Source organism: Merops nubicus, unplaced genomic scaffold (assembly GCF_000691845.1).
Source record: "Merops nubicus isolate BGI_N331 unplaced genomic scaffold, ASM69184v1 scaffold10342, whole genome shotgun sequence".
Classification (NCBI taxonomy): Eukaryota; Metazoa; Chordata; class Aves; order Coraciiformes; family Meropidae; genus Merops; species Merops nubicus.
The window spans coordinates 6617-25532 of NW_008595635.1; the positions used below are offsets into that span (position 1 = coordinate 6617).

The 18916-nt window shown below is 38.8% G+C and overlaps 1 protein-coding gene across 1 annotated transcript in view; it reads right to left on the reverse strand.

Moving 5' to 3' along the window:
• Positions 1-58: 58 nt before the first annotated feature.
• ZNF385B (zinc finger protein 385B) overlaps positions 59-18916 on the reverse strand; it is a 53147-nt gene continuing 34289 nt past the window's right edge. The window contains exons 4-7 of the mRNA XM_008936128.1: positions 4345-4590; positions 3102-3280; positions 1892-1993; positions 59-277 (exon numbers count right to left, since the gene is read on the reverse strand). Of these exons, the coding sequence (XP_008934376.1) occupies positions 59-277; positions 1892-1993; positions 3102-3280; positions 4345-4590 (746 nt within the window). The remainder of the gene's footprint in view (positions 278-1891; positions 1994-3101; positions 3281-4344; positions 4591-18916) is intronic.

The window sequence follows — 18916 nt, forward strand, 5'->3', positions numbered from 1 at the left end:
CCTGCTTTTAATTTACCTTTCCTACTGGCAATAGTTATCTCTTTTTTACATCAATAACTCAGTATGGTGCAAAAAGTATGGAGGCAGGCGTCGCCCTCACGGGCCCGTGGCCTGGCCTGAGGAGAGCCGGCGGCAGTGCCGGTGCCGGGAACAAGGAGGCCGCGGGCCGGGGGGGCAGGGACAGAGCCGATGACACAGCTGCAGCTGCAGCAAGAGGGGATGAAAGAAAAGCAGGTGCCAGTGGCTTAATCATGTCCTTCTGGAATGCAAGCTTTGCCTGGAATAAAACACAAAAAAGCAACATGAGGGCAAAAAAGGACCCTGACAAAGGGCACGCTCTGGTTTCTCATGGAAGCCTCATGTCAACACTTAGAAGTTTTACCCATATTGTCTTCTTACTCTCAAGGCAATTAAAGCAACCAAATAAACAACAAAATTATCAAATAAACCATAAATTGAAATTTACATAAATCTCTGGAGTGTAGGGGCAGTCATGGTGACGTTTAGAAAGATGCATAGGTTGCAAGTGAACAACATTAAATTCTATAAATCATAACTGTGCAAGAAATATTAAAAAACATGACTAAGACTTCAATGTCAAAAGTCAAATTTTCCTCTTGCAAAACTGAATTGTAGAAAAGTAGAGTGGTCAAGATATGGAACTAGTATTAGTGTAGTCAGAGTTACCTGCCAATGCAGAGCTACTCTTTTCAAAAATAGAAATATTTGTTATGATCAGTACCATACAGAATTCTTTCAAAAGAATTATTACTCAGTTTATGATCTTCGATAGTTGCTGGTGCTTACGGTGAAGAGTTAACCAGAAATACATACACTACAGTCTCACTGAAAATGGTTTGCATCATAATCACACATTCATGGGGGAACAGACACTCACATCCTTCCTTTATTAGGAGAGGTCTCTCTTTGTGCAATAGATTATAAAATGATATATTAAACCAGTGTAGAAGATTAGTGTGTGCAGAAGCTATTGAATGGGGAAACTCAGAGAAAGCCTGCAGCATTTTCTATACAAGTACAAAGACATATTAATATATTTCAGTTTTTAAAGGCTTTTTGCTTGTTTACTCTTGCACACACATTTGCATCTTTCTTTCCAACCTACGAATTTTTTTTTTTTTTTTTTTTGGTGCCATAGGTGGCATGCACTTCTCCCTAATGAATAAAATACAGGCTGAGTCATGAGCAAATAAACATACAATCTGTTCTGTGCTGGAGCCAGCCTGAACTCAGCTGCTGCTGAATGGCAGAATCAGCTTGGGGAATTCCTGGAAACGCAGGTGGGTGTGAAAGGAGAATGGCTGGTGCACAAAGGCAGAAGAGGTGTTTTGATAGCCAGTGACAGACAGAGACCAAGCATGCAGATAGGGCATCAATTCTCCTAAACACCTGATAGCTCTTCTGCATCAACACAGTGCATCCACACAGCACTCTGTTTTGCTCTATGTGAAGAATGAACATTAGTATTTTTATGTCTTAATACCTTATGTCCTTTCCCCTAACAGTATCTGTTAGAACTCAGAGTTCTCTCAGGTGCACAGAAAGACAGAGCATATACATTGCAGCCTTCAAGGAGAAGTGCACTGACCCAGCAGAGCCAACACCTCTCCACAGGGCACATGGTTCATTCCCCATTCCACTGATTCTTCCCTTCTCCCTAGCAGTAAGTAACACTCGCAGTGCTGTCTGCATGCCTTTGACTGGGCAGACAGAACACATAACTGTCTTCAAATCTGATCCCCATGCAGGCACAGCCTAGGGGGAGAAGTGCTGCGGAAGCGCCAGGTCTGTCATGCTCCTGTTTCTGTGCGGTGGGAGTTCCCAAGGTCACAAATTCACAGAGACAGTGATGAGAAATAAAAATACTTACTGCTAAAATACTTGGGCTGCGCTGCAGTTTGTTGTAAGGGCTGTATTTAGGTTTCATAGGCTTTCCTGCAACTCTGTCCTTATGCCTCCGGCTGGAAATGTGCTGAAATAAATATCCTCACATTTCATTATCTGTTTAAACATTTCTCAGTTTTGAGTTTGAAACTGATTTATCAGCAGGATATCCCTAAGCTTCCATTTGTAAGATAAAGTAGGTTCTTTTGAGAGAGCAAAGATGAGTTTTGCTAAATAAAACATAACAATTTGGAACACATTAAACAGAGAATCAGAAATTAATCAAATACAGCAAATTCTGTGATCTGAGACAAGCTCTGCAAATTATTGATATATCGGTTAGTATTTCCTTTTTACACTTATGAAGCTTTGAACCAGGCAGAGCTGTAATCATTAGGTCATAGGGATATTCAGAACTAGGAGGTAAATTTCAGTCTTGCTGATGCTGTTCAGTTGTATAAATAATTCAATATTAGCTGAAGGAAGAACCAGTACCCAGGGATATGTCTACACCATGCAGTTTAATACTATCTTAGAGATAACTGAAATATCGGTGAATAAGAGGACACATGCACACAGCACAGCACCATCCAGTTAGGGATTCCTGTCTGGGTATCAGAAACAACGTATTTGTATTGGCACAGCTCTGAACCCAGGGCTAATTGGCTCAGACAGAGCAGAGCTGCACGTTGATACAGCTACGCTGCTAATGATAATGGTGCTCTACACAGTTCAGACATATCTCCAGCATTACCCTCCTGCTGATTGTCCTAAACCAACAGATTCAAGTCATATTCTCCTCCTTGCATCATATTAATAAGGATCCCAGCAGACTGAAACAGCACCAAAAGAGGAATTCAGGGAATCTTGACTGAGAATTTTTTCCATTTGGGAGACCAAAGTTCAGATCTCTTTCTTGAGCCACAGCAAACTTTTAAACCAGATCTGCTCTGTTATTCATTGATCCTGACACTTTGTTCACCTCTGCTTTATGACCCTCAAGCCCATTTTTTCCCAGATGAAACAATTAGGTGAAGTTGGCCAATGGTGAACTATTTAGAAACAGTTGTGGGATGACAAAAAAGAAATACCAAGTTCACATTTTCCAAAAATATCTTTATACAGACCTACATCCCATCTACCATATTGCAATGCAACTAAAACCAGCAAAGGAGCCCCAGATATGTGCAAGCTACCTGTTTAAGCTGAATTTCTGAATTAACATGGACATCACAGATTTCACAATGAAATGTCTTGTTCTGCAGTCCTGAGCCTTTACTGCCATTCTGCACCTTCAGCCGGGATCCAGGTCTAGGGTAAGACTTGATGGGACCTGCACCATTCCGAGCCTCGACCATGGTCTTGTGCTTGGAGCCTAATGAGCGGGGGAACGCAGGTGAGTTTCTGACCAGCAACATACAACCATGTCCATTAGCCTTGGGACTTTTTGCAACATATATATCTTCCAGACAGAATGGTCAAATTTACCACAGATGGGGATTAACAATTACTCTGGTTTTGGTCAGCATAGTTCCCACTTCCCCGATCTAAAGGGATGGCAGACAGTGGAAGAAGCGTCTGTACAAAAAAGGAACGACAGGCACGCTGGACCACTGCTCTCTGTTTAGGGCCAGTGTGTGGCTGTATGGCTAAGGTGTTTGTTGCTTATTCTTCTGCCAAAATGCACATAGCTGGTCAATCATGAAAAAGGGCACTAGCCAAAAGCAGCACAGGAAACCATAGTGATCACTCAAAATCTACCCAGGAACAGTAATACAATAAGTATCCTCTGATTTGGAAGAAATAGCTGCCTTGGTCATTTCAAGAATGAATTACAGCTCTAAGACCACCTTCAATAGTTTATTAACAAGCTTTATATGACCAGCACACTACAGAGCAGCAAGAGCACATTAGGGATTGCTGCTTGTAGCTTTTTAAAGGGACCATTTCTAACTTGCAATAATAAAAAAAATCTAGGACATCAAGGAAACCTAAGGAGCCCATACTAAAATTATCAAAAATACCAAATAACAAAAATTACTAGAAACTGTATCAGCAAAAGAACCCAACAGACACAAGAGATAGCAAGTGAAAAATGAAAGAGATAGTGAATGTGGTTCACTAAGAAAGGTAAGAGGTTTCCTAGTGTTACAGAAACCACTGTGATCATATTATGATCCTCCTTACTATGGAGGCAAGATGGAATCTGATTAGGTAACATGAACTGTAGGGATTTTGTAAACTAAAGACTTAGAGTACATGAAGGACAGTTCAAAAAACTTTAGGGAATACTTTAGTAAAATATCAACCACCACACATGAAATTGTCATTGACAGAACAGTTTTTGTAACATACTATTGTAAGTTTTAACTAAAAGACTCTTCAGTGAAGGATGACTACCATAGTGTCAGAAAAACAGCTTGTTACATGCATACTCACCTGTATTGTGGGCTTCTAGTTGTGACAGGGAATTCACAGCCACTTTGCATAATGAACAGTACAGTAGTTTTTTGGCTTTTTCCTCTTCTGACTCAGAAACAGTGTTAGGAGACCCATTGGTGCTCTTGGAGGATGAGGCAGGTGTTACAGGTGCCACTGCTGGCATTCCAGGTTTGGGAGGAAAAGGACACCCTTCTGCACTGGACTGCTGACTTGCACTGTTGGGTTTTGCCTTCTCTTTATCTTCTGAATGAAACAAAATACATATGTCATAATATGCTGCACATAAAAAAGCCCAACCATACAGTAGCAGTCCTGGTGTTTTAGCGAACATAACACAACATGGGCCTAATTTATCTCCTCTTATACAGGACATCAGCATCCTTGAAATCTCGTTAAAATCCTACCATGAAATGTGTGTAATTTGACAAAAGGTGATTTTTCTGTTTTTAAGTTTACCACTTCAAAAAAATTCATGCCACCTGTTGTTGCTTTCATACTGCAGGTTTGGCCAGTTGAAAGTAGCCCAAGAAAGCCCAAAGGCTGCCAGGGCTAAGGACTGGAGAGCATTCAGAAACATGGGAGCCTTTGCACTGGGCATTACAAAAATATTTCTGAAAAAAAATACATTTGCCTTTGGAATGGTTTAAGTTTCTCAAAGTTACTAGGAGGATGCTGAAAGGATCCAGCACTGCCTTGGCATACCATTTCCCTCCTTCCACTTACATGAGTTGATTATGGTGCTACATTACACACATGAACACAAGCTGCTAACATTTTTTTTTCCCCCAAGAAAATTCCCCATCTATCTGATCAGATCAGATGGCTCCGACGTGCATTCAGAGCACTCCCATACCACTTCACAAGCATGACTCAATCATCTGTGCTTCTATGAGGCAGGCAGGCAGGTATTACTTCATTTTACAGATGGTGATTGCAAGGCAAGAGATTAAACATCCCAACTGTGCCTAAAGAGGAGTTTTGGTCTGCAGCCAGTATTCAAATGCTCCCTGCCTACGCCTTGTCTACAAGAGCTCATTGCATTCTAAGCTCTTCAACTGCAGTCCTTGTGAGCAAAGGCCATACTAGTTGCCAGCAGTAAAACAAGCTCACCTACAATGGGATGGGAGTGGGATGGTACAATTGTCCTGGCATGAGCAACCCTGACAAAATGGACATAAGAAATGATTGCATGAGTGACCTGTTGTCACTCTGAACAACAGGAATCAAATTTTATCCTCTAAGCAAGTACAACATCTACATAACATCAGCCTCTTAAAAACTACTTATACCCCATTTGAAACCTATAGCATAGTTTTAAATAGTGCTGAATTGATTTGAAAAACTAGGTTATATTTTTAATACTTGGCAATTCCTAAATACAGGCCCTTGCACTTTATGTTTACAGATACCAGACTCTGCCTGTCAGGCCAATGTTGTGCTACCAAGAATTTGGAAAACAGGATTGTACTCCCTACAACAAACAGTGGAGAGTGCATACCAACTATGAACAGGCACCCTGAAACTAAAACCCACAGCTCCTGGCACATTTCCCAGAAGTGTGTTGCAGTGCATCAGTTTTATATTGTTAAAAAACAGGAGAAAGAAAATTCTAATAAAAGAATTATTAAAATAGCTTTGATATAACATGATATGAACTGTATTAAACATTGAAAATGACCAACTGCAAAGACTACTATTAGCACCAAATTAATGACAAAATCAGATTTTGAAGTTATTTTGATTGATAAAGTATGACAAAGGGAAGTGATGTTAAAGCACAATTCACAGAACATTCAGTTTTAATGTCTCTATAGTAATAAGTCACATCTGCAAAAATCTAGAACACATTATATGACTTATAAGTCTTCATAAAATACATGTTTTTAATACATAGCATTTGCTAATATTCTAAATTAAAGAGTTTTCAGTATGGAAAGTTCTTAGACTTGTTAACACCTACAAAGGAAACAGTGAACTGCTACCATTTGTCTATTCACGTTACAGGAAAACAGACTTCTTGTTGTTCTATGCAATACTGCACCATACTGCAAAGGCACAACAGCAGGAACATATATGTGAAACAGAGCAATGGTGAGAGGTTCCTCAGTATTTTGCATTTCAGGCTTTAAAAGAATAATACACCTGCAGAAACGCAAGCTGCATGTTAATATGTAGAGATTACACTTTGGGGGTTACGTTTTTTTAGAAATCATCCCCCCCTGTGAGAGGGTGAGCGGGAGGGGGCTGGCAGGAATCCCAGCTGATGGGTGCCAGGGTGGACCCTGGCCTGACAGACTGCCCCACTTCTGCCTGCAGCCACTGACATCACTGCTCAAACCATCTGCAGTAAGGGGGAGCAGATTTTTATTTCTTCGTTTTGCCATCAAGCATCTGTGAAGCGAGATCCTGAGCAACAGAGTAAGATCCATTTTACACAGGCCACCAATTACCATCGCAGAGTGATGGTTTTCCATGGCTAAATTTAACAGATGATTGAAAAATGACAGATTTCATTTCCCATTTCTCCTCACTTAGATGGCCACCAGCTGATGTAGTACGTCAATATTTAAAATATTCACTAGATTTACAGCGTTTTCACTATTCATAATACCAAGCAATTCTAGAGTATATAGTGCATAACAAGCTAACAAGAAAACTTCTGGAAAATTAGAGAGAAGTTACCAACATCCATCTGGACTCAGTTCTGCCAGTACTGCAGCTTTTGGAAAGAACCTCGGTTCACAAAATAATTCCATCCTTTGGAAAGCTTCCTGACACAAATAAGCTCTTCATCTATGGGGATGTATAAGGAGAGACATACGCCCCTCTATGAATTAATGTTTCCTTCCACCATTCTAAATGCTTAAAGGAGAACATCTTCAAAGATCATAATTGTAAGGTTATTATACAGTTTAACTCCCACAGAAAGTACGTGGAGCTAAGTGCATATTTGTCATTGCAGTGGGGCCAGAATTAGGTTTTCCTGGCTTCTAAAATCAGAAAATTGCACTTCTCCAAATGGGCTTTTGATAACAGCTTATTGTTTTCAATCCGTAGAATTCAAAACACCATTAGTTACAGTTTTATGTTTGAGACAGAAATGCCAAATGTTCAACTGTGCAAAGCCAGGAAATGCAAATTACATGTATATACAAAGCATAAAGACAACTACGCTTTTATTTGTACTTATAGCACAGAGCTTACAAGTAACATCTCCACGCAGAAATCCGAAATGTGACTGTTAATGCCTGCATACAGATACATACTTACAAAATGCCATCACTATGTAAAATACAGGTGGATGGTCAGACACAGCTGTAAGATTATAGTCCTCTTACTATTTCTGAAGGCAAGTATGATTGACAACAGGCTCAAGTTTGCTCTGACTTCTACCTGGGCCAAGCCCATGGAGCCCAACAGCGCCAAGCGGAGGGCAAACAAGTGCATGAGTGTGCCCAGGACCTGGGACATCCTGCCCAGGACCTGGGACACTCCGGCTTCTGCTGCACAGCTCAGCAGAGCACAGCTGGAAGCAGGAGACCATGGTGGTATGAACCTCCTCACACAAAACCAGCTATTCAGGGTCAGGTTGGAATGCTCACATCATAGCTCACACGCAATTTAAAATCTAACCCATACTGCTGCACTGTATCTATGTTGCTTCTCCACATAGAAAGGTTATATTCATCTGTGTTAAATTCCTGCCTTTAAATTAAGTCGCTCTTTTCATCAGGACTCCAGAGAAGTAAATCCATGGTTCATTTCAGGTTCTTACTGAAGCCTGAATTTATTTTGAAAAAGAGCCCAAGGAAAAAATAAAGCAAGCTAATTAAGTATTGCTCTGGGCTTAGTAATATCAATGCTCTTGTTGCCTACTTACATTGTTTCAATTCTGCTTTGAAGTCGTTTCCACATATTTCTGGTTGTTTGCCTTCTGTTTGTGTCAGCACCATGTTAAAATGCAAGATTTATTTATGTAATTAGTCCTGCCTCATTTCAGCTGTACATCCCAAAGTCAGGGCACAGCACAGGACAGCATCTGACTGGTTCTCATCTAACAGGTTCTAGCTTCCAATGCAAGACCAGCTGAAGTGATTTACCAACCTTTGCAGGTCAGGTGGCTCTCACTGCAGTTGCTGTGGCATAATCTATAGGACATTGCCATTAATGCTCTAATCCTAGTCCAGCTAACCGAAAGGGTTTTGCTCCAGCTCAAAAAGGGTCAAAAATGTTACTACAAAACTTCTTCCTGCATCTCTTTTCCATTATTTTATTTCTTGGTAAGCAATTGAGTGTGAATGCTCTGCCCTGGCTTGTAGTCTACTGATCAATCCTCTTAACCATTCCATTAAGCAGTATGGTTTATAAGAGTTCACTTGCTTTACTTTGTAATTTGTGTGTTCACAACTTTATAATATAAATATATCCACACAATCTGAATTTCTATTTTATAATGATTCCTTACCACACTAAAATGTGCCTATAGGTATAGCTTACTACAGCTAGGAAATAACTTCTTTTCCTTTTGAGTGAGAGTGATGATTTAGGTGCCTGTTAGACAGTTCTAATTTGGACCTCATGGCGAAAATAAACATGCTGTTTTTAACAGAAAAGTAACTTAAAATCTAGGTCCTTAATTCAGAACTGAGCTTTTTAATAAAAATAAAATCAAGGAAAATTCTAAAACTCAAGTATAAATCTAGACATTCAAATGATGAAAGTTTTCTGTATCAAACACTCATTGCTGCTTCCATCCCACAACATGCATATCTGCACAGATTTTATCACTGAAGATACAAAAACCAGAACTTTGCAGCAAACTTCTGGTTTGGAACAGGTTGTTCAAACAGCAATTGAAATGAAAAAAATAATCTGAGGTAAGATGTTATACACTTTCCAACACATATGAAAAGAAAGGAGCCTTTTCCAACACATATGCTAAAAGCTTTTAAATAGGGAGTTCTGCTATGATCCTAGTAACCCTTACAAAACTGTCACGTACATCTTCTGTTGTGTGCAATAAATAACCCTGCTCTTACTGTGACAGTAACAGATGAAATAATATTTCAATTACTGACAATATATATTTTGCGTGTGTATGTGATAAAAAGTATAGCTTTACACCTGCCTGCCTCTCTTCTTTGCCAGAAGCTGGGACTATTACCCATTACTTGTGTCGAAAGCTGAGCACATGGACAGACAAGCATCCTGGGATAAAGAAGAGCCTCCCAAAGTGCTGCTGGCTGTGACAGAGGTGGCTCCCAACTGGGAAGGGACTATGTCATGCCGTGCTTATAACCACCCACTGCCAGGCGTCAGCTTCACGCCTTTCTTTGTGCCAGGTCCTTCATTGCATCTCCCAGCTGCAGGCACTAAACAACAGCCATACACAAACTACTTAAAACATAAGGGAAACACAGACATTGCAAAGTGGGCCCTGCTGCTCTAGACAACCCCATACCAAAGGTCTGTTGAGAGACCTGCTCATTTCCCATCCTAGAAATGGAGATTTGTTTTTATAATTCTTCCACCTGCTCACACAACTGCCTAGAATACTGCCAGCCTAGAAATGAGCATAATGGAAAAACTCTTTTCAGCAGTCTAGATATTTGTTGTTCTCCCTCATAAAGGTAAGAAAATAGTAAATACTTGCATGCCTTTTTTTTTTTTTTTTTTTTTTTTAAAAAATCCTAAGGAAAGAGCCATACTATTTCCAGCCTGAAACAGCTACATAAGGAGAAACACAGCAACAAAATAGTTTACTGCATAACTCAATCACCGCATGGTTATCAGAGCTATGCAACCAGTGATCAGAGCTGATACACGTTTAAGTACAGTCCTTTGGTGTTATTGGCCCTGTTTATGGTGGTATGTTACAATAACACATCACAACTGAAAGGAAACTTTTCAAAACGGGCAGCTTGATGAGCCTGAACACCTTAAATTAATTTCTGACTGAGCGACTTCCTATGGTAACTAAAACCAAAAGTGATGTCTCAAAGGAAGGGTTTATGTTTTATTTATGAGGTACTAGAAATGTGGTCCAAAGATTACCTTACGACAGCCTTGCATTCACAAAAAATTTGTTACAGGAAACTGGTATTAGTTTAAAGTGTTGATTTTGGAGAGTAATTGAGACTTTCAGGTAAAGCAAGCATATTTCCCAGAACCAGCAGGGCTGTACTGAGTAAAACAGAAATGCAGGTTCTCCCTATAATTTCAACAGCATCAAATATGCCTGTGAATATTGGCTACATTAAACAACCTTTGACGCATACAGTGACTACAGAACAGGAAGAGGAAATCAATCAGGTTGTCAGACTTGTATAAATGCTCTTTGCCTGATCAGCTGTGTAGCAAAGGTAAAATCAATTGCATTAGTTACAGCCATATACAATGCAAGAAATGTTCCTGAAAAAGCTTATAATTGTATTATTGGTATTAATAAACACAAAGTAAAAATGTATTTATTGAAAAGTAAAAATAAAATTCTCAGTTAAAATTTGATGTTAGATGCTTGGCACACCTGACATAAAACTAAAAAAGTGACACTTATTTCCCACTACATTTTTTTCTTCGTGCACTTCTTTATAAAATATGGCCATTGGCAATGCTGAAGAGAGGTGAATTAGTTGATATTACTAAAATCTATCATCTGACCTTGCTGTTCTAAGCTTTCTGCACACAGAACAATAAGGTGGCTCCCAGACAAAGCGATTTTCAGACTAATATCAGAGATCACAGCTGCAGACAGGCAGGCAGTAAATCAAAAAGAGACGGAACCCCCGGTCGCCAACACCGGCAGCGGTGTGACAAGGCAACCTTCTCACAAGCTTTTTATTTTTTCTGTTTTGCAACTCATCATAGAGAAAGAGAAATTTTCAGAAGTGACTGTAACAGAAGTAAGTTTGGCAGCTGCTTGTAGGAAGCTCTTCACAAACAGGACCAGGAAAAGTGGGAAGCTGTTTTCAGTGACTTATGGGTGGTAGGTGCAAGTCAGCATCTTGAAAGTACATTACAAAAGACACACAAAGGCACAAAGAGCTTTAAAATTGAAGGATATAGAGAATTTGGAGAGAAAAAAAAATCAAAGGCTTTAGCTATACCACAGAAATACTGTAACAAAATTTGCAGCATTTAAAACAAAACCATGAAAGCACAGAGAACACAAAGAGGCCAAAAGCCTGGCTGAAAGTAATTAAGGGAGATATTAAGAAACCATGATAAAATAAAAACAGGGTGGAGAAAGCTTATTTAGCCACACTCTATTTGAAGGACTTCCCAAACAAACTCCAGGGTCTACTCTGGGACACAGGTCTGGGCCAGAGACAGAGGATACACAAGTCATCGTAGTGGAAATGATAGTTGCTGTACATCTCTTTGCCCTGAAGTAAAATATGGAGAAGATCAATTACTAAATGAATAGGACAAGAAGGCCCTCCTTCAATATATTAGCAGAAAAGCTACTGCATAGAAAAGAAGACAATAGCTCGGATAAAAAACGCAAGTTCCAAAACATTGTTCTCCACAGAAAGTCTTATCTGCTGCTGGCTCACACTGCTACAAAAGAATAAAGCATGCACTTACACAACTAATTATCCTTTTCATTATAAAAAAAGATGAACGCTATGAGTAATATGTGCCATAAAGGCAATAGCAGGAAAGCAATTAAGTCAGCAGTGGTCCCAGCCTTTACAGCATTTCTAAATACTCTGTCCTCTGTATCAGTATCACTCAAAAAAACCCCAAAGAGCATTAAATTATTATTTGACACTCATTAAGACAGTTAGCTAACTTTGATAAGAGGTTTCAAAATCTTTTTTATCTCCACATTTGCTGAATAATGAGACTCTAACGGCTGACAGACAAAATACCTACTTTCTCACCAGTTGTGCAGTCTGCTGAGAAATGAGGCTAAAAAACCCGTAGGGCTCTGGTCTAGAAAAATTCCACTGCAAACCTACATGCAAATCAGACAGCAGAGTGTAACTATTAACCCTCTGATTACCTTTAGATTTTGGTTTTTTTTTTTTTTTTTCCTTGTACTTCAGGCTTGTCAGAAAAATGGCTAGGTTTTATATAAAGGAAGGATTTTACACAATAAATCCATCTGACACATGCTAAAGAAAACAAATTTTATTTCTATACAAATATGAGAAACAAATGGAAGCTATAAATATAAAGCTTTTCATCTCAATCACAAATGTGCACTGAAATAAGCTACAACATATTTTCTCAAGATATTGAAGCTACATCAGGAAATATCTGGATGGCTCTGCAATATTGAGTGAACTCTGTAGCTAGACTGATTAACTGCATCACTACTCTCCGACACGCTTTTTCATTTCAGAAATATTGCTTGTTTGGCTATGGTGCAACAATGATGTTGATACCTAATTTCTTAGATATTTTATTTCTGATTTGGCATACCAAAGACTCTAGGGAATTTTATTACAAAGAAACCTGTCTATTTTTTTCAGAGTACAAAAATATTTGTAACTGAACAGTTTAAAGACATAATGTTACAAAGGTTTGGTTTCGAAATTTTGGGTGGAATTAATTTTTCTGAAAGCAGACTGATGAGAATTAGAAAATATTCAGAAGTACATACAGTTCTGAACTGTAAAATCTTGCCCGGCAAAATCTGTTTCTGTGCCTATTCTTGCACCTTCCTGAATAGAGAGCTTCAGTTACTGAGAGGTCTGAGATGATCCCAGCATATCACCTACAATTTTTAGCCAGTTCCTTACACAGCTGGGGATTTTTGGGGAATTGTTTTTAATTGGTTGGCTGATATTTCAGATCTGTTTTACTGACCAAGAAAAATCTGGGTGCACTCACCATGGAGGAGGGGACGAATATGCTGATGTGTACACAAAAACATATATCAAAGTAACTGTACAGAAGTTGTCACATATTGATAAAGGGCATTCACATTTCAAAAATGTCGTATTTATATTTTAGCACAATGCAATTTTTCTGTGGAAAAGCATGGGGAACAAGAGGAAGGGTTGATTCACCACTGTTATCTGAGATGCAGGAATGTCTATGGATGGGAATACTACTTCTGGAGCAAACTAACTTCCAACACGCACTTGAAGTTACTTGTGTCTTCATTTCACCTGCTTATCTTAAATTCTGCCTTTTTTTTTTTTTTAAAGAATGCAGGTTATATCAGACTTCTTTTTTCCTCATTTGAAAAGAGATTAACACAATCCTGTCCCTTCTCCTACAATTTTTAAACTGAACAGTGTGAACAGGTAAGTATGTTAAATGCAGCACATTAGTTCTGAAGAAAACTAGCTCATCTACAATCACAGATACAGAGCAATCTCCTAGGGTACATCACCAATATCTAATTTCTCCATGAAAACATCACACCTGTTGTAGTAGGTTGAGAAAACTTTTACTACAAGTTTGTTCATTTAATGCCTCAAAATCAGTAACACTATGCTGCCAGAAGTTGAAAACAAGGTGGGTCTAACCAGGAGACACATAAAACCCCACAGCTAGCAAGGGTGGATGCTTAATGAGTATCCATAGAGTGAAACTGTCCAAGAGCTTAGTCTTCCTGGGTCCTGTTGATGTGTTAGGCAAATTTACTTTAAATCTACCTTAACCTTTCATCTCTTCTGAGATATGCCACTCTGTATTGGCTGGAATTAAAAATTTGAAGGGTTGGAAAATTATTACACAATGTAGGCAAAGTTTCAAATAAAGTATAAGATCTGTTATTACAAAATGTGATTCTCATCTCAATGAAAGTAAATGTTTTACTGGTTAAACTTATCTTTTTCTGACACCAGCCATCTATTATTTTGTAAATATTTTCTACGTTCATTACAGACTCTGCCACGTTTATTTTAGAGGTCCTGGAATGCAAACTTTCTATAGTACTGCATCATCTTTTTAACATTTTAATAATGTAGGGATGCTTAGAAAAATAGCATTCAAAGATTAAAACAGACATAACTGAATTCTCTCCAGACATCCTTCACTTCTGCTTAAAAATGTCTTGGTTCCTCTCCTGAACTACAAAAATTGCATTGCCTCCTCCACCTATGAATCTGAAATATTACTAGAAATATATTTTGGTTGCTGTTTGTTAAAAAAAAAAAAAAAAAGGAAAAAAAAATCTTAAAAATCTACCCACAGCTGCTAAAAGTGCTTTGGAACTCAATACAAAATTTATGGGTGTCTAGATAAATGAAACAAGAAGAACTGAAAATCTGTGTGCAAGTACATTCTCATGGGCCCATGTCTGAGCTACTTACTTGATACTTGCCTAGGTAGAAGTGCCACTGAAGTCAACTACAAAACACTCATCTTCATTTCAGTTAAATGACATCTATAATTGTGCCTTCTTGCTGATTTCTGTGGAAGGTTTGCCTGAGGACTGTGAGTATTTAGTCATGCCCTCAAGATTTGACAAATAAATTGCATTTCAAATATAACCTGTCTGAAAGACACCAAAATATTTTAATTCTCCTTGAAAACAAGTAATAAAGAAACAATATGTAGCCTGTTGTTTGTATATATAATTTTTTATGATGTAGGAAAAGTAGCATATTTCTCATACCAAGTCAGTAACAGAGCAGCTGCAGAATTAAGGCTTGGAAGGATGATAAAGGAAGATTTTTTCAAAAGGCCTATTTAAATGTGTGATGTGCCAGCCATAGATATTTTTGCTTTTGTTTTTGATTCAGGATCTCTGAACAATTCTGTATCAAAAGCAACACATCAGCGTCTTGGTCTCACAATTGCCTGCCATTCCCTAGCAACATCCATTTTTCCTTGTGTTCTAAATGCTGCATGGATTTATGTTACAAAACCACAGATAAGAGCAAAAATAACATTTAGAAAAAAAACAACCAACCAGATCAATCCACATTATTGATTGTGTGGAAATTGCCACCAGATCAGCTTGCACTCTTAGAGGTCTTTTGCATTACTTAAATAGTTGCTGAGAAATACAGAAAAAAGCCACCAAAAAGAATGCTTTCCCCAATCATAAGTACGTTTTTTTTTCCCAGAAAAAAAAATTAAAAAACAGAAAACTTATGACATTTGGGGGTAAAACCAAAACATCTTGAAGCAATATTCCCTGATTATGTGAGAAAACTAAATGTCTGTCATCAAAAGAATGGCCTTACTTCTTTAGCAATATATTTCTTTGATAAGCTTTGTTAAAGTATTAGGTAGAGGTAAAGCTGTTTTTCCCAGGCTTGTTAAAAAACAAACAACCAGCAGCTGTCTTTTTGGGGAGTTTTCCATTCTAATGGATATGAAGGCCTAATTTCAATCCTGTGTAAACAAAAAGAACTTCCATTGATTCAAATTTCTTAGTCATCTAAAGACAAACCTAGGGCTTGGTTCATGAATTATTTTTTTCTTAGTCAAATAATAATGTCATAAAACCAACAACCATCTTAAGGTGATAGAAGGAAATATTTTATTTCTATAATTTCCAATTTTTACAAAATATCATTATATAACCCTCACAGTTTAGGATAATTCTGGACCATCTTTCTTCCTACTAGAAAATTGCAAAGCAGATGAGTGACATTAGTATCTTGGTCTCAATTCTCTTTTTGCTAACTGCTACTTTTTTGTCCCACTTTCTCCCCTTCTCTGTTTCCTTAACTGAAGACTCCAGAAATCCTGTAATAGTATGTTATAGGATCATAGTATGCTTTGGGTTGGAAGGTACCTTTAAAGGTCATCTAGGCCAACCCCCCACTGCAATGAGCAGGGACATCTTCAACTAGATCAGGTTGCTCAGAGATCAGTCCAACCTAACCTGGAATGTTTCCAGGAATTCCAGGTCATCTACCACCTCTCTGAGCAACTCGTGCCAGTATTCCACCACCCTCATTGTGAAACATTTCTTCTTTATATCTAGTCTGAATCTCCCCTCCTTTAGGTAAAAGCCAGTACCTTTCATCCTTTTGCAACAGGCCCTGCTAAAAAGATTGTTCCCCTCTTTGTTAAAAGCCTCCTTTAAGCACTGAAAGGCTGTAACAAAGTCTTCCTGGAGTCTTCTGTTCTCCAGGCTGAACAACTCCAACACTCTCAGCCTTTCTTCATAAGAGAGGTGTTCCATCCATCTGATATTTTTGTGGCCCTCCTCTGAGCCAGATGGACACAGAACTCCAGGTGAGGGGCAGAATCACCTTCCTTGACCTGCTGGCCATGCTTCTTCTGAAGCAGCCCAGGACATGATGGGCCTTCTGAGCTGTAAGGGCCCATTGCCAGCCCATATATCATCTTTTCATCAACCAGTATCCCCAAGTCCCCTGCAGGGTTGCTCTCAATCCCTTCATCCCCCAGCCTGTATTGACATCAGGGGTTGCCCTGACTGGGCTGCAGAACCATTGTTGTAAAAACAATGAGAATCATGTGATACACAAGAGTTCTGGTAGAGGGACCTTTCTGGTATGACTGTTTTCAAAATATAAAAGAGGTGCTGAAAGATTCAATGTATGTAAATGGATTATTTAAATAACCACGTACATCAAGTTAACCCCCCCCCCCCAAAAAAAAACCAAAACAAAACCAAACACAACAACAAAACAAAAAAAACCCCAAATAAACAAACTACAACAAACCAACCAAATAGCTCCCTCAGCACTCTTCGTTGGATCTCATCCGGCCACATAGACTTTTGGGTGTCCAGCTTGCTTAGCTGGTCCTTCACTGCTATTTCCTGGATTATGTGGGGATCATTCTGTTCTCCATCCCTTTCTTCTAGCTCAGAGGACTAAATACTATAAGGGTAATTCCAGGAGCTCTACTTTAGAAACAAAATGAAAAAAAAAAAACAAACCCACACTTTTTTTTTTTTTTTCAGTCAAGGCACCCACAAAAAACCTTTAATGAACTGAAACCCACAGAGAAGACCTCAAGGTCAACTTTCCTAAGTTTGATATAGCTTTGGAGTTGTCAGTCCTGTCTAATAGACTAATTAATTACTATATATCTACATGATATCAAGTAACATTTATTAGGCCCTTCAGTGTGTCTATGCTGTTTTCAAAATCTAAGCTAGCCCATTTGGTGTCAGACACTGTACTACACTCTAGCATGACAATGTTCCTCAGAACTTCCGGCTGGTTTTAGTTATACAGCTGTACTGACAGCAATAACTCTTACAGAGCCTGCTTAGGATTGAGAAGCTGGCAAACAACTTGCCAGTCACGTCTCCTTTCTGCTGCCCTTGCCATGCGCAGCATTTCAGCACAGGACTGCTCACACGCTGGAATATCATCACCATGACCTGCTTGTTGAGCTGCCCTGAAACATGACTACAGAGAGGTCTGGGTACAGACAGCAAGACGGGTCAGGATTTGAAACAGGGTGTAGCACTGGGCCTAGTTAGGTACATAATATTGTCTGTTCCTGTACCAGCTGAACAAAAAGGAGTTTTCATAGAACATCAAGAAGGTTTATCTGTACCTTCTGCTCTTACTGGAACAAGGACTGAACTTGACATGTCCATACCTATCATGTCACAAACAGCTCTCACTGGTGCAAAAGAAATAATGCGTTTGCCGAATGGATCAAAGACAAAATCAGTGATCTTACTTTTATAATATGAAACCTGGTTTTGAATCTTTTGAGTAGTTTAAAACAGTTGTGTTTACTTACTGATTTTTATATCAAAGTAAAAATGCAAAGAAGGTGATACCACATCATCCGTCTGCTTCATTTTGAACTATTTGAAACAATTTCTTTTGTTTTAGAAGTATGATCAAAGAATTCCTCTTTGCTTGATAAGCAGTGACATTTCAATCCAGTTATTATGGCACACATTCCTAAAGGACTCATCACTGTAAGCATCTAGACTATGCTAACCTTCTATTGCATTCTCAGAGCTATATTTACAACACACTCTAAATACTAAACTGTCTAAATAGTAGACTGTTATGTACTGCTTGCCATCCCAACCCTTTTTGAAAGCAATGCCATGCATACATGTGTGAAGCCACCCTGGAAATCCTGGGTTTCCACAGAGAGGGGAGGGAAGGGAATCTTTGTCCCTGTACTGGGTTTACATGGCAAGGTTTTGGTATCAGGGGAGTTACAGAGATGGTTTCTGTGAGCAGCTGCTAGAAGCTTCCCCGGTGTCCAATGGAGCCAATGCTAACTTGACATTTTAGTTCAATATATAGAAACTGTTCAGACCGGAGAGCACCAGATCATTCATCATCATGTCACTCAAAATGAAAGCACATCAAAAAGGCTGCTAGTTGTGCCTGTTGTGTCCTTTTAATAGCAGACCTACGTAAAAGAAGAGTAAATTCAATTTATCAGTTTACTATAATACTCCCTACCCATTCTGCTCTAACACCAGTGGAAGTACAGCAGATAACAAAGGAACACAAGAACCTAAAAAACATCTCTGTTTAGCTCCTCATTCTCCTCTTCCATACTCAAAAAAAAGGACACCAGCAATCACTTATTTTTTGATGAACATACCTCAGGAACTTAACACTTCTCCAAAGTACAATGGCTAAACAACAGCTTCACAAGATGTGGAATTTAATTCCTTTATTTCATTTAGCCCCTA